Below are 15,368 nucleotides of genomic sequence, written 5' to 3'. Positions count from 1 at the left end.
AAAAGGAAAAAAAAAAAGCAGCGACAGTTCGTCGCCAGGTCCCTCTGTGCAGCAGCCGTACACACGGCGCACAGAGGGACAGAGATACGGCGAAAGCTGTCACCGAAGGTTCCTCCCCCCTGCCGGAAGCTCCGTGCATGGTGTATGGGTTGCTGTCGCTAGTCCGCATACACACTCAGTACGCGTGGCGGAATAGCGACAGTTGCGGCGACAGCTGTTGCCGGCGATTGACCACGTCAATCGCCTGGAGACAGCTCTGACTAGCGACGGTTCGTGGCGCACGCCTCATACACACGGGGGACCTGTCGTCGCAACATGCGGGTGCCACGTGTGTATGCAGCATTAGAGTAGTCAGAGAACTAGCCTAAGTTTGGACAGGCAGCTGACAGATGTAGTTGAAGACATAAGTCCAGGTCAGGAAAGGCAGCAGAGGTTTGCAAATGAGAATGCTAGCAAAGGTTGAGGGAGAGAAAGTAAAGAAACTGGCTGGGTCAAAATATGTGATCTAACAACCGATTACCAGTCAAAGACAGAACTGGGCCCAAAGCTGTTGCGAGACCTGACCATAAATAAGTCTGTGGACATCATGGAGACTGTAGTTGCACATGAACACAAATGTTTGTGGTTAGAAAATGCTACTCAATGCACAAACATTTGCACTACAATGAAGCTTCCCCAACGGCACACAAATGTTCACACTAAAATGTGTCCTTTGTGCACGTGCATTCATTTTCATGTTCATGCAGGACGTGAGAGTGCATAAAGGGGTCGCACTTCTGTTAGGAGTACATATGCTATGAGTCCACCCAAATTTTGCAGGAATAATTTGCTACACGGCGCAGGAGGTTTTGTTACTTACTTTTAACACCTCCACTAATCAATGGACTGGCAGAAGCCTTTGACACCCGTACCTCCTATTGCCTGTTTTACTTGAAAGCACATTGTAATCAAGCTGAAAAATGTTTGCTATTAAAACTCTCACAGCTGTCATATTAATATAAATTCTAAGCATTAAGATTGGAGCTGAACTTCTGAAAATCAGAATTCCTTTGCCCAGCTGTGCACTACTGTGACACACAGGTTCTCACCACTGGGACGTTTACAGGGAAGTCCACCCATAAGCAGCATATATAGGGTGTGGATGGCCATGATTATCATGTCAGCACAGCCATTAATGCCGTCATTGTGAGACTCACAGGGCTAACATGCAGCTTGTTACATTACACACACCCATGACAAGTTTTACTGGCAGTACTTGCCAAATGCCAAAGCATAGCTTATCACTACATGGTTCTAGAAACCGTATACTGAGGCACAAGTGAACATGCAGATGAATAAAGGACCTATTGGTACAGTATATCATTGGGATTGACTGTTTAGTTAAGGTTTGCTTTAAAGCGGACGTGAACTCAGAACTTCCTCTCTGCTCTAAAAGATAAGCAACACCATAATAACATTTAAAGAAAAAACATTTTTTTTCTTACAGCTAATACAAAGCCTGCAATAAATCTGCAGTGTGTCTACTTACATGGAAGCAGGCATAGGGTTAACATCCAATGTTTACAAATTAGCCGCTGTGCTGAGGGAGCAGAGATTCCTGAGCTGACACAGCTGAGAGATTAAATTACACTATGGATTAATCACTGATGAGGGGGGTTAGACAAGCTAAACTCTCTAAATACATACAGGGTGGATTTCTCTGTGTTTTCCTTCTGTCCTGTACAAGAGTTCAGGTCCATTAGGCCTCAATATCACCTCCAGTGCAGCATGCAGAAAGTACAGTATTCAGGGAGAATTCGCTCTCAGGGAAGGAGACTGTGCAACTAAAGATGGTTGGCAAGAAGACAGTATTCTCTCAAAGACACTGTGAAAGTCCTGCTCCAAATGATTGCAATGATTTCTGTGAATTACATGAAACTCAGATTCATTTAAATGAGTAAACTTTCTGAACTAGTAACTGCCTTACGTACTGGATATTAATAGTTTATCGGATGTTTTATTTATTTATTTATTTTGCCAGAGTTGGTTTTACAAGGTATGTCTCACAAAGAACTAGCACAGTTTCCCAAGCATAACAAAGCAATCTGTTTCAGTAGCTATGGACTGGGCACTCCGGTCTGCACTTGGCAGTGCAATATCCCTCACTGAGCTCGTGTGCATGAAAACACATTTACATTTAGTTATGAACAAGCTGGGTGAGACTCAAGCCTCGCAATTCATAATGCATACCATGTCAAAATTCACCCAGGAATCAGCAGAACCTAGCTTATTTCCGGTTGGCTGTTTGAGGAATTGCGACTCCCTGCTGCCTGTGGCATATTATAAAGTAAGTGCCAAAGCCTCTGCCACGGAAGAGTAATTAGAGATAAGTTAGGATCCTCGTTAAACGCAGAGTTAACTGCCTGGTAAGTCATTGTTCCACTTATTGGCATTATCTAGTGAGAGGTTTTCTTTACACAGTGTGATGAATGTGTGGACAGAGTAACTGTTATTTCCTTCTTCTGTCACTAGTTTGGCATAATTCTTCATTAAACAGAAAGCTGTTTGCATATTAATGTGACAAAACTATGTAATTCCTAATGCTGTAATTTGCAATCTCTTGTCATCTCTGCACTTTTAAGTTCCTTTCAAAGGAGTGTGCAGCTGTTAACCAGTGCTTCTAATGCAAGCAAGCCATTTCATTAAATATGGAAGCCCTTTAATTATTCAGCACCACTTCTTTGTTCATATTGCATCATGTTAACCAAATGTTTTACATTAGAATGAACTATCTGAGAAATGCGAGTTTTGTAGATCAATTTATTCATTCCGAATCATAATTGAAAATAAGGAAGCCGCACTGAGAAGAAGTTAGAGGCAGCCAGTTGTTTAATGTGGAGTGCAAGCCATCAATTGCACACACTATGCTATAGGAGTCTGTAGCGGCTACAGAGCATATAGACACGCCCATTCAGCATGGCACATGCTTTGTTTCCATATAAGGAGCAGGAAGATTTCTATGTACCTTGTTTTACTTATAGCGGCTCAATATAGAACAGTGTCGGCAGTATCCGTAGTTTTTCTATTAAGCACAGGTCTACAGTGATAAAATCCATTCTGAAACTTTCCTCACTCCCCACCCCCCCTTCCCCCATCAACAATGAAAATGTATTGAATTATTTACTTTGCTTTTATTCTGTTTCTGAAGCAGAATATGACATTGCAGCAGCTTTCATTGTATACATACAGCTGCCTGCACAAAAGTTCTATTTCTATACACCAGCCATTGTTCTGCTTACGTCAGGGATGTAACTAGAGGGGAGCAGTCCCTGCGACCACAGGGTAGCCCAGAGCTGTAAGGGGGCCCCAACTACTACTGCACTCCCGCCACTAAAGGGGCCCTTCCTTCAGATCTGGTGTTTTTGTGGCTACTTGTTATGGGTGTGAAGATTACAATGTCCACAGTTGTTTTATGACCCTTGCAAGATCGGCCCCTGGGCTGTGAGGACCACAAGGGGTTGGCAAGGGAAAGGGTGTGAACATTGAGGGGGGGGGGGGGGGGGGAGAGGGGACCCTGTGATTTATAGTTACACCCCTGGCTCAGGTCCAATCTCCACTTACTGAAAATTACTAAAATTCACTTCAAATCTTAGGTGACAACTTTGAAGTGTATTGCAGCTTTTCAGGGATCCTGTAGTGTATCCCAGCTTTCCAGTGTCCCCAATATTGTGTTTCATTTTTTTGGAAGCCTCAGTCGTGTGTTACAGCTTTTCAGTTCCTGTTATGCTGGACAAAGCTATTGAACTTACCCTCCCCAAGGTGTGAACTCTTAATCGTCACTAGCCTTCACCAGTCCACCCTACAATGGCCACTGGGCCACTACCTTTAGCGGGTAGTGAACGTCTTTGCTAGATGTGAAATAACAGTGACAAAGAGAATGGATACTGAATATGCAAACCATCCTTTTATATCGTTAAAAGTCAGGCACACATGCAGAACTACTAAAGTGCAAAGTGTGCTTATGGTCTATTAATGTTACAGAGCATATTCAGCAGTGATGCATCATGGGAGATGATTCTTACTCACATAAAGCTGAATAATTTCAATACATTGGGCTTGATTCACAAAGCAGTGCAAAGTGTTTGCACGCCTGTGAAAAGCCCCTTATCACGCCTAAACTCAGTTTAGGCGTGATAAAATGAAACTCGCGCGGAATTCCCACGCGCAAACTTTTGCGCACGCAATCGCGCGGCGCACGGTGCAGTGCGCGCAATGCGCCCATTAAACCCTATGGGCGCTGCGTGCGGAATTACGCGGTTGCGCGCGTAAAACTTACGCGCAGGACTTTGCGCGCGATATAGAGCACAAATCGGTGCTAGCTCAGCGGTGCAAAGCTTATCACGCCTAAAGTCTTTTAGGCGTGATAACTGAGTTATCACCGCTTTGTGAATCAGGCCCATTCTGTTGTAAGAAATGTGTACAATATCTAGCATATATTTTTAGCAAGAGTGCTTTTTGGTCATTTAAGCACCAATAATACAGTATCCTAGTGGTTAAAATTCACCATGAGCTATCTAAGTACTTTGACATTCCTGGTCCAAATCCTACCACATAAAGCCTTGTTACTCCTTGCCTTGCACTGATGAGGAGCAATCACACCAATATGTATGATTGGAAAAAAAGGTGTATGTGGGAGTGGGTGGTTGGGGGTGACACAAAATGCTTTGCCAAATAGGTGAGGAGCTACTTTGGGCTTAGAGTATCCATATCTGTTATAAGGTGAACTGAAAAAACATAAAGTAAGAGGAATGCCCCTTTGCACTGTCTATGTTAGGGCAGGCCTGGGAATATAACACAGGAAAAGGTGTGGTTGGATAATTTAGTTGTTGAGGATTTGGTGCAGCTCTCTCAAACCATGTTTTACAAAAGTCAATATTGTAGGGAGGTTGTAAGTCTGCATAACATACAGTCTTACTTCCATTTTTTTCCAAGCACAAGTTGTATGTGCTCTCATACTGTACCCTTTCCTTAATCTGTCTCCTGTGCTGAGACAGAACTACAAGCAAATCACAAAGTTTGGTCACAATAAGGAAAGTAAACAGCTTGTTGCCTGTGTCTGATTTCTGTTTGGAAGAAAATGTGCTGTCCCAAAACAGATTGGCTGTGTAGCTAGGAAATGAAGTCATTTTCCAGTAACATACTGATTCTGTATAGTGTAACACAAGACTACCCATTATCACACAGGAAAGCTGTGCATCTGCTGGGGAATTACATCATAGTTAGTTGGGTTGAAAAAAAGACATCCCTCCATCAAGTTCAGCCAGAAAGTATGGTACACCACTAGCCTGCACTCTTACATATGCTAGTTGATCCAGAGGAAGGTGAAAACAGCTTACAAGGCTTGGGCTAATTAGCCCTAAAAGGGAAAAAGTCTTCCCAACTCCAGGTGGTAAATAAAATCTATCTGGATCAACACTGCTTGGAATTATCTAGTAATTATAGCCATGGATGTCTTTCAATGCAAGGAAAGCATCCAAGCCCCCTTTAACCTCCCAGGTGGTAACCCCGAGCTACACTCAGACTAGCCACCAGGAGCTCAATGCAGAACAATGGCGTGCAGCGGGCATTTTTACTCACCTCCCGGGAATCCAGAAGTCGGCAGCCATTCTCCTTCTTGTCCTCAGAGGCTCTGAATCACTCTAGTGAGATCGCTGTCTGCAATCTCACTACAGGGTTACAGCGCCACCTGGAGGACAGAGGGAAAATTACAGTGCTGGATTCCAGGGAGGTAAGATAATGGGCTGCTGCAGGCATTCTGACGGCATGATTTTTTTCCTGATTTTAGGGTCTGAAATGTGCTGAAAAGACCCTAAAATCCGGAAATAATCTTACCGTCAGGAAGGTTAAACACAGATATAGAATTTGCCATAACTACTTTCTGTGGTAATATATTCCACATTTTGACACTCTTGCTGTATAGAACCCCATCCTGAATAGGTGGGAAAGACCTTTTTCTTCCACATGCAGGTTGTGTCCCCTTGTCCTTTTTTCACAAGCCTAGAAGCAAAAAGCGCATTTGCCCTCTAATGTATTTATATGAATTATTAGATCTCCTCTAAGGCGTCTTTTCTCCAGACTAAATAAGCCCAGTTTATCTAACCGACCAGAAGAGATACAGAGGTGCTTGGCTCAGCTACACACCTGCACTGTACCTACTCCTACCTATTGCCTGATGAAGCAAGGTCATACCGGCAAAACGCCTTGCATTTCCCCCTGGATTATGTAAATCAATTTGTTTTGCTAAACTTTGTTGGCATATCTTGTGTCTGTTTGTAGGAGGAAAGTCCTCCACTGCCTCCACAGATTTTAAACTTTTTAGACATTTTTATTCTTCTGGCGCCCCTGTATCCCTGTTACAGAAGAGATACTTGTCTGGCTAAGTATAAAACAATAAAATCAGAGGACAAATGCCTCATGTATTTTTAGTTTTATAGTGTTTTCTGGGTAAATTTGACCTTTGCAACATTGTTTGCATGGTTGGCATCTTGGTGATGTGACAATATTTTTTATGGCGGTTCTGTTGTTTGTTGCCTATTGTTCTGCTATCCTCAATCAATACACCTTTATCAACCCCAAACCCCAATTTCACTATTTAATATAAACTCATTTCTGATGCAGAACTACCTTCCTGAATCCTAGCCCTGACATCTTCCCTTTACATTATTCCCTTCCTGACAACTAGCCCTCATTATACAGATCATGATAGAGGGCCCCCAGTATTAGATAAGCAGAGATGGTGCCCCCAATATAGGTAGCCAGGGAGCCCCCCCCCCCCAAGTATAGATAGCCAAAGAGCCCCCCAATATAAGTAGCCAGAGAGCCTCCGAGTATAGGTAGCCAGATAGCCCCCTCCTGCATAGGTAGCCAGAGATTCCTCCCAGTATAGGAAGCCAAAGAGCCCCTCAGAATAGGTAGCCAGAGAACCCCCCCCCCCCCCAATGTATTTGGAAAGAAAGAGGGGCCCCCAAACGCAGAGTGCACAGTGAAGGTGTGAAGTAACTCACCTTTCCGGGATCCACAGTCAGTTGCACACAGGCATATGTCTGTTCGGGGGTAATTTTCAGAGGTTTGGGACAAAGCGTTGCACTATTTGTGGGGCTAAGCTTTGTGGCAATTTGGGGGTGGAGCTTCATGGCGGTTTTTGTGCCCCTTTGGAGTAGAGCCCTGTGCAGTCACTTAGTGCACTCAGAGCAGAGGCTGGTCTTGATGCCAGATTCCTGACTGTAGCACTAACCCTCTGGCTCAAGCCTGTGGATCAGATGTTTAGACGTTTTCTTAATTACATGCATGCTTGTTCCAGAGCAGTGTTTGAAAAGGTTTTTTTTATGTAAAGCATTACAGCCAGGAATCTAGCTTTTACTATCACATATAGTTACTTTTAGCTGCATGGCAGCATTTTGTAAATGTAATATTAGGAAACTAATTCCATAACATTTACCCTTCACTTCTGGCTGGTGCCAAAAATAATGGTGCCAAAAGCATACACCAAAACTTAAAGGGACTCTGAGCACCTGTCATGGGTATGCCTAAAGACTCAGGCCAGTACTGCAAAGTACTTAACCACTTCCTCCACTGCTACAGTATATCTACGTCAGTTATGGCCTAGTTTCTCAACGTGTGGTACGCGTACCCCAGGGGGTACTTCTGATGGTTCCAGGGGGTACTCAGGCTTGATATACTTAATCAAGAATAACAAATTTAGAGTTTTAGAAAATGATAAATCTTATTTAAACAACACCAAATTAGTGTTTTAGCTAATTAAAAGCAATAGTAAATGCTCACAAATTGTTTAGAACCAATTATCATGTACTACAATTAAATATATATTTGCCAAGGGGTACTTGTGATAATATTTGCTATGCTAGGGGGTACTTGATGAGTACAGGGTGTTAAAAGGGGTACATACCAATAAAATGTTGAGAAACACTGAGTTATGGCACCCTCCAAGCCACAATGACATAGATATAATAACTTGTTTGCAGCCCTGCTGTGCACGACCGGGTGCGCTTCGGAGCGCCCCCCCCCCCCCCCCGGCACTGTCAGCTGCATTACTAATTGACGAAAGGGAATATGTTCCCTTATAGCCAATTAGTCCACCTCCCTTCCATGAATGATCACTGCAGTAGTCAACTGCAGCGATCCTTCATCTGTCCCCCTCCGTCCATAAATAGTTAAAAAAATCCTCCAGCAAGCAGCCTCACTCACCTTACCTCGTTCCTGCGACTTTCCTGAAGCCCGAGCCTCCGATCCCCGCTGTGCAGTCAGCCCCACTATGCCGAATATCCGGGTCCCGGCTTGATGACATAATCAAGCCGGGACTGGATATTCGGCAAAGCGGGGCTGACTGCAGAGCGAGGATCGGAGGCTTGGGCTTCAGGATAGTCGCAGGAACAAGGTAAGGTGAGTGAGGCTGCTTGTTGGAGGACTGTTTTAACTATTTATGCACGAAGGGGGCTGCCTGATGGGGGGGGGGCATCTGGCTATCGATCCTGGGGGAGGGGAGTGGGTATTTAAAAGGGGAGGTGTTAAGATCACTGAGAGACATCTAGCTAACTGGGGGGAGTGTCTAATAGTAATGCACATCTGGTTACCCGGGGGGGTAATCTAATACCGGGGGCACATTTGGCTATGATGGGGGGCTGGTGCTAATCCTGGGGGCATATCTGGCTAAAATGGGGGAATGCTGATCCCAGGGGCACATCTGGCTATAATTAGGGGCACTCGTTTTAGGGGCGCATCAATGCAGGGGACACATCTGACTATACTGGAGGGGCTTATATTGGGGACATATCTGACTATCCTGGGTGGGGGGGGTCTGATACTGGGGACACATCTGGCTATCTATTCTGGGGGACATAATACTAGTGGCATGGTTTTTATGACAGTAGCACTTTTTATTTTTAAGCTGGAACCGATAAAAACTGAGAAATCATGCATTTTTATTTTTTTCCTCTTTTTTCCCATTAAAATGAATAGAAAACAACAATTTTCTTAGTACAAAATACCCCCCAATGAAAGCTTAGTTTGTCTTAAAAAAAACGGTATATAGATCATTTACGTGTCATGAGTAGGGATAAAGTTATTGCTGATTAACTAGGGTCATGGCTAAAACATCAAAATGGCTCTGGTCCATAAGGGGGAAACAAGGTCTGGATGCGAAGTGGTTAATGATGCATACCATTCTGTAGCTTGTGCTCTCCTCTTTCATTTGATGCCTGAATCGCCGTTCTACACCAAATCGTTTTTTGTTCGATTTCAATTTAAAAATCGTGGCTGCCATCTTGGCTATGTTATAACTTCCGGGTCACCCGGTCTTCTCTGTTAGAGAAGTGCATCACTGAATGAAGCAAGAAGAGGAAGTGACACGCATGGCCATTGCAAGAGGTTCCTCCAAAGGGGTCATAGCACGACTTTGTTGGAAGTCATGCCCATGAGAGGTGCTTGAAGTCCCTTTAGGCTCTACAACACAGGTAGCCAACCTAATATCAGGCATGTAAAAATAATTCCAGCACAGGTTTTCTGGATCACTTATATGCTCCACTGATCTCCAGTGTTCTTTAGTGTTAGTAACTCAATGTGATGTGATTATACAGAAAAAAAATTATTCTGTTTGCTGAAATGCACGTGCAGCCATTTAACATGTACAATATATTCTAGAAACATTTCTCATCTGCATAGTCCCCAGGGTAATTTGTGGTTATTTAAGTTACATCTAATTGTTGTATAGCTTTCTCATTTACTCAACCTTAGTGTAATTTTACCAGGACTCCAATAAGAGGAGCTGTAATTAATGCCATTTTGTGCATTGATGTAAACATCTTTATAATAGCCGGCTTATATGCTCACATGCATCTGCCACAATGCAGCGAATGCTTACTGCTGGATATGTGAATAGAGCTTTAAATATCTACCATTACCTGGATGTAATTACTCTTCTGAATACCCTGTCTATAAGAATATATTCTGCCTGGTATTTATGTAAGCTTTGCTATTTGTTAGCAACAGTTTGTCTTGCTCAGCAGTGTTTGTTGGCTCACAAATAGCAATCCCATTTTTTAATGTTCAGCAGGGACCGATTACTTTATTTGTTTCAGAATTATTAATATTGGTGCTCATTACTTTTCACATTGAACTTACCGCATGTCGTTAATTAGTGGCAACGTCTCAATACAAATGACTGTATATCTTTAGGACAGCAGGTGGTGAATGGCATCAAAGAGCATCGAAATTAGTACCATTTTCAGTCTCCAAAGGATGCATTTGATTTAGCATTCAGCTCATGTCCCCATATTGCTTGCATGAGATCTCATGGAGAGAGGCGTAAGCATGCAGCAGGCAATGAGTGTTCCATTTGCCCAGATCTCTTCCTGTGAACTCTATCTCCTGCTAGGATTAGCTTTATTGCAACCGCATACTTATCAACTTGTGCTGATGTGCTTTTTTTCCCTGTGCATAATTTGAAATCAGACTGAGGGGAAGCATCAGCACTCTCCAAAACTCTCAGTCTTACTGCGACTTTGTCTTGGATTATATTTGTTTGTTGAAAATAACAAAGCCTCTAAGGTCTGCTTCCTATAGTTTTAGGCCGTGCGTTTTGCTCTTGAAGATTGTGGAATGCTGTAGGGATTATGTCTGTGTAAGTTTCATCTGACTTTAAAGTGAACCTGAACTCTTGCACAGGACAGAAGAAAAACATAGAGAAATGCACCCTATATGTATTTAGAGAGTTTAGCCTGTCTAATTCCCCCTCATCTGTGACTAATCACAAGATGTAATTTGATCTCTCCACTGTGTCAGCTGACTGCCATGGTAGTTAAGCTCATTTGAAAGCACAGGATGTTAACAATATGTCTGTTTTTATGAAAGCAGGAAGTAGAAACACTGCAGATGTATTGTAGGATCTGTATCAGCTGTAACAAAGAAACAATTTTCTTTAAAGGAGCACTGTAGGGGCTATGGGGAAAAAGAGTTGAACTTACATGGGGCTTCTAATGGTCCCCGCAGACATCCTGTGCCTGCACAGCTAGTCACCGATGCTCCAGTCCCAGCCACCGGTTCATTTCCGGAATTTGCGACTTTAAAGTAGCAAACCCACTGCACCTACACGGCCGCGCAGGTGCAGTGGGTTTGCCTTGTAAAGTCGCAAATTCCGGAAGTGAACCGGGGTCGGGGCCGGAGCATCGGTGACTAGCTGTGCGGCCACAGACCTCTGTGGGGGGCCATTAGAAGCCCCAGGTAAGTTCAACTCTTTTTCCCCATAGCCCTTACAGTACTCCTTTAAAGGTTATTATGCTGTTGCGTATCTTTTGGAGCAGAGAGGACGTTCTGAGTTCAGGTCTGCTTTAAGCCTGTGTCACAATTGTTTTCCTTCAGGTTGAACTGTCCCATGTGGCTTTTCATACAGGTTTCCAAGCCATGTCTCAAACAATATCACACCTTCTAGATTTCAATTAGACTCCAATGGACAAACAAATCCATCCTTTACTCTGACCTCAGCCAGGTTTCGGATTGCTGTATGCTGTTTAGATTGTTGTGTTGATGTGTGGTTTGAAAACACAGTTTGAAATAAATATACTTTATAGACAATACAGAAAGCGAATGCATAGACAACATTACTGATATTATTTTTCTGATTTGCAGGGCTATCATAGACCTAATCACTATATTGCCACACAAGGTAAGCCCCACTGTGCATGTTCATCTCTGAGTACTTTGCTTGCCTTACATCAATTCCTGCCCTGTATTTACTGTGAAACTTGTAAAACTACTCAAGACAAGGTTGTTTTAATAGCACTAACATAACATTATTTCTGACAAGGAAATTTGTGTAAAAGCGTTTACCAATCTCTCCTGCAATATACTCAGTGCACAATTAAATTGTCAGAGCTGTTTGTAGGAAATAGTATAATTACAACCCTGCACTGTTATTTAAATGCTCTACGATAGCACTTCAAGTTGCAGAAACCTAAAAATCTGTTGTGTGTTAATAAACACAGTGTGTACTTTATTTGCCATTTAATGGACTTTGGCTGTTTCCTCTTGCGGCTCTAAAAAAAGAGCACATAAAAGGAAGAGAAGAAAACAAAGGCAACATCAGCATTATTTGTGTAGATAAAATGATGTATATGCCGGGCAGATGGGAGATCTGTAAAATGAGAGCCTATCTGGGTATTTAATATTCCCCCCGTTTAAAGGTACTCACTGTATTGATCTACCAGTGGATGCGCTGCAGACGTTTGAGCTTTTTGTTTACAAAAGGATGCATGGATTAGCTTTTCTTTTATGTTTTGCTTTATACTAGTAAATAATATCTTCTTGATTCATTTTTCTACACTGCTCTTATAAAATTGCTAAGCAAATGTATTACGCTACACTTTGAGACCAGTTAGTGATGCATTTAAATAAAGTATGCATGTAGATTTTTTGGTTCTTAAAAAATATTTTTTTTTCAATATAAAAATGTCAAATATTTTCTGCAATGATGACCTTCCCCTTGGGGGCCTACTGCAGTCTGCTCACTAGGCAGCTGGCAGCTGGAACCAAGTCCCCTGAATGTCATGTGGTAGCCACAGTGACATGGCCACAGTGACGAGGTCCAGTGTCATTTCTCTGTCTGGCGCTGTTCTGTCTCCCTTCTATCAGCCTATCATAACCATCTGCTTTAGTGCGGGGGGAGGGACTTTTTGCTTGGGAGTGGGCATGATTGCTTTGCCTGTCATAGCCACACTTCTCTATTAGTCTAAGCCTGGTACACGCAGCAAATTTTAATTGGCCAATCATGGGTCAATTTTACCACCGTCATGTAGTATGAGAGCTTACTTTCACTAACTTTTCATAGTATTCAAAATCCATTGGCTTTCATGCTACGTGCATGTGGTAAAATTGGTCAGTGATTGGCCAATCAAAATTGCATGTGTGTATGCACCCTTAGATAGCCTTAATAGTCAGTCAGTATGGAGGTGTGGTTTCAGTAAATAGAGCAGCGAGCTGTGAGCTGTACATGTGTCCAGCAAAAAATAGTCAAAAATATATACATACAGAAACCTGTAACTGAGACAATGATAAAAACCACTACAATTTTACAATTCAGAATACTACCGTAGGTTAAAAAAAAGCAGAGATTTTATGCAAATTATTCATAACTGGGTACAATTTGTGGTTGTTCAGTTTGGCAACCACCTTTATCCACCTGCTATTTCTCTTGCTGATGTCTCTGGAAGAAGAGCAAAGGAGTATTTGTCTGACTGCAGGTGTGGCCTGGCTTTAAGCTGTGGCTCTTGTTGTCGCCATGCCAGCCTACTCTTTATAAATGGTATGAGTATCCGAGGAGGAGAGATCATGGTGATCGGTGTGGGTTGGAGTGAGGACTGGTTCTTGGGAGGAATTGTAATGTTGTCTCGCATACCCTATAGGACCAAACCCGTGGAGGGAGTGCTCAAGCTGGAAAAGAGGAATAATGGCCTCTTGCAATGTTCAAAACAGGTAAAGAGCTGGCACATCCAAATAAATATCTTCATTGGTTCCATGTAAAAGCATAGGGCCAACTTTTCAGAGCCACGTAGGGTACCTTTATCAAGGCCAGATTTGTTCATGTGGTCGCTGCTACTTGTTGGATACACATCATCCTGCACAAGTGTCTTGAGGAGCCTGACTCCCCTTTTCTCCTGAAATAGGAGTTTTACATGGCTGCAGACAGATTTTGCCTGTGAACAAATCTTGCCTTGATAAAGGGGCCTGTTACGGCTCCAAAACGTTGGCCCTATGCTTTTACACGGAACCAATAAACATACTTCTTTGGATGTGCCAGCTCTTTTTTGGTTCTTGGGAGGAACCTATTTTAAGGTGGACTAGCTTTACACAAACATTCTGCAGGGGTATTTTTCTTTTTTTGGTTATTATTATTTGTTTGTGGAAAAAAAATGTTCTCAATTTCAGCAACTTTAATGAGTTATATCACTGTGTTACATATATATAGATAAATGCATTTTTAGTAGTGCAAGAGGTATATGTTTAAATGGCCACATGTTCTTAGCACCTACCTTCACCCAATTTGAAGTCTATGCAAGAGGAACACAGGTTAACTTATTTGTATTTGGCGTACAGCCATTGTAGACTGTCTGCCAGCTATAACTTTCTTGTCCTGATCCCTTCCCATTTTATAGTTAGAGTAACAGGGAGAGTTTGTTGCTCTGAAAAGATTAGTTTTATGCATGATGTTCCCTTTATTGAAAGGTAAAACAAAACTGAAATTGTTCCCAATTTAGGTTTAGCTGTCACAAGTTTCATTGCATGCTGACTCACATAAGTTGGATGGGGACCCGCACCAAAGCAAAATACTACAGGTTTCTTTGGAGGCTAATATCCTCCATTTCAACAACTTAAGTGTTTTTTTTTTTTAATAATTGTCTACTATTTATATGTTTTTGAGCGTAAAGGGCTAATATTCATATGTGCCTGATTTAACTCATGAAACTTCCAGTTCTATGAAGTACTTACCAGTACTTTGAGTATAGAGCAATGTATTAGTTGACCTTTCCTAGGACTGTAGCAAGTATCCAGAATTTTCCACTGAACCAACCAAACTTTGCTACTTATTTCTCCGAGCTGACAGTGCAGAATGAGCCAGAGCTGTGGACTATAGAAATCCTTCTACTCAGGTTCCTCAGTTTATGGTACCTCCAAGTCCAACTCCTACCACTTGGGTTTTTGGTCTTTATTATGTACTATTGTACTTTCAAACTTGAGTCTACCAGTGCTACAATAGTTGATGCTACCAGTGCTGAAATTCACCATTTTTATATAAAATTGTGTCTGATTTTGTGAGCAAATCAAAGAAGTACAGACTAGGAAGGTGATGCTCTGCTCTACTGGCCGTCCAAGCCTATCACTGCACATGAAAAAATAGGGCACCTCAGCCAGTAATGGAGGGCAAAGGGAAACTTCAGGTGGCTCACTTATTTAATTTCCTATTACTGATGTGACCTGCAAAAAGTCATGTTTAAGTAGAGCCCCGTGTAGGAGCATATGAGGAGAGTGCCGATAGGGACCACATGATGTAAGTTTGTGGGTGACAAACAACACCGCTGCATTTGATATGCACAGTACTTGCTGAAAATTCACAACAGACCTGCAAGGAATAATATATTATTACTGTATAATCCTGAGTAAATTACATAATCAGTAAGCCTAAATTTAATAATACATCAAATAACTTTATTTTATAAGACAAGTGGGTTTTAAACTCATGTGGAATTGATCCTAAAGCAGAAAACAGTTACACCTGTTTACACTGTTCACAATGAGCTGGTGTGTTTATTTTTTTTCTTTAT

General features: G+C 42.3%; 1 protein-coding gene across 5 annotated transcripts in view; it reads left to right on the top strand.

The window, feature by feature from the left end:
• PTPRM (protein tyrosine phosphatase receptor type M) overlaps positions 1-15,368 on the top strand; it is a 995,286-nt gene that overhangs the window by 835,460 nt on the left and 144,458 nt on the right. For all 5 annotated transcript variants that reach the window (XM_068237197.1, XM_068237198.1, XM_068237195.1 and 2 more), the window contains one exon: positions 11,680-11,716. In XM_068237197.1, the coding sequence (XP_068093298.1) occupies positions 11,680-11,716 (37 nt within the window). The remainder of the gene's footprint in view (positions 1-11,679; positions 11,717-15,368) is intronic.

Source organism: Hyperolius riggenbachi, chromosome 5, assembly GCF_040937935.1.
Source record: "Hyperolius riggenbachi isolate aHypRig1 chromosome 5, aHypRig1.pri, whole genome shotgun sequence".
Taxonomy (NCBI): Eukaryota; Metazoa; Chordata; class Amphibia; order Anura; family Hyperoliidae; genus Hyperolius; species Hyperolius riggenbachi.
This window is presented reverse-complemented; position numbering and strand designations above follow the sequence as displayed.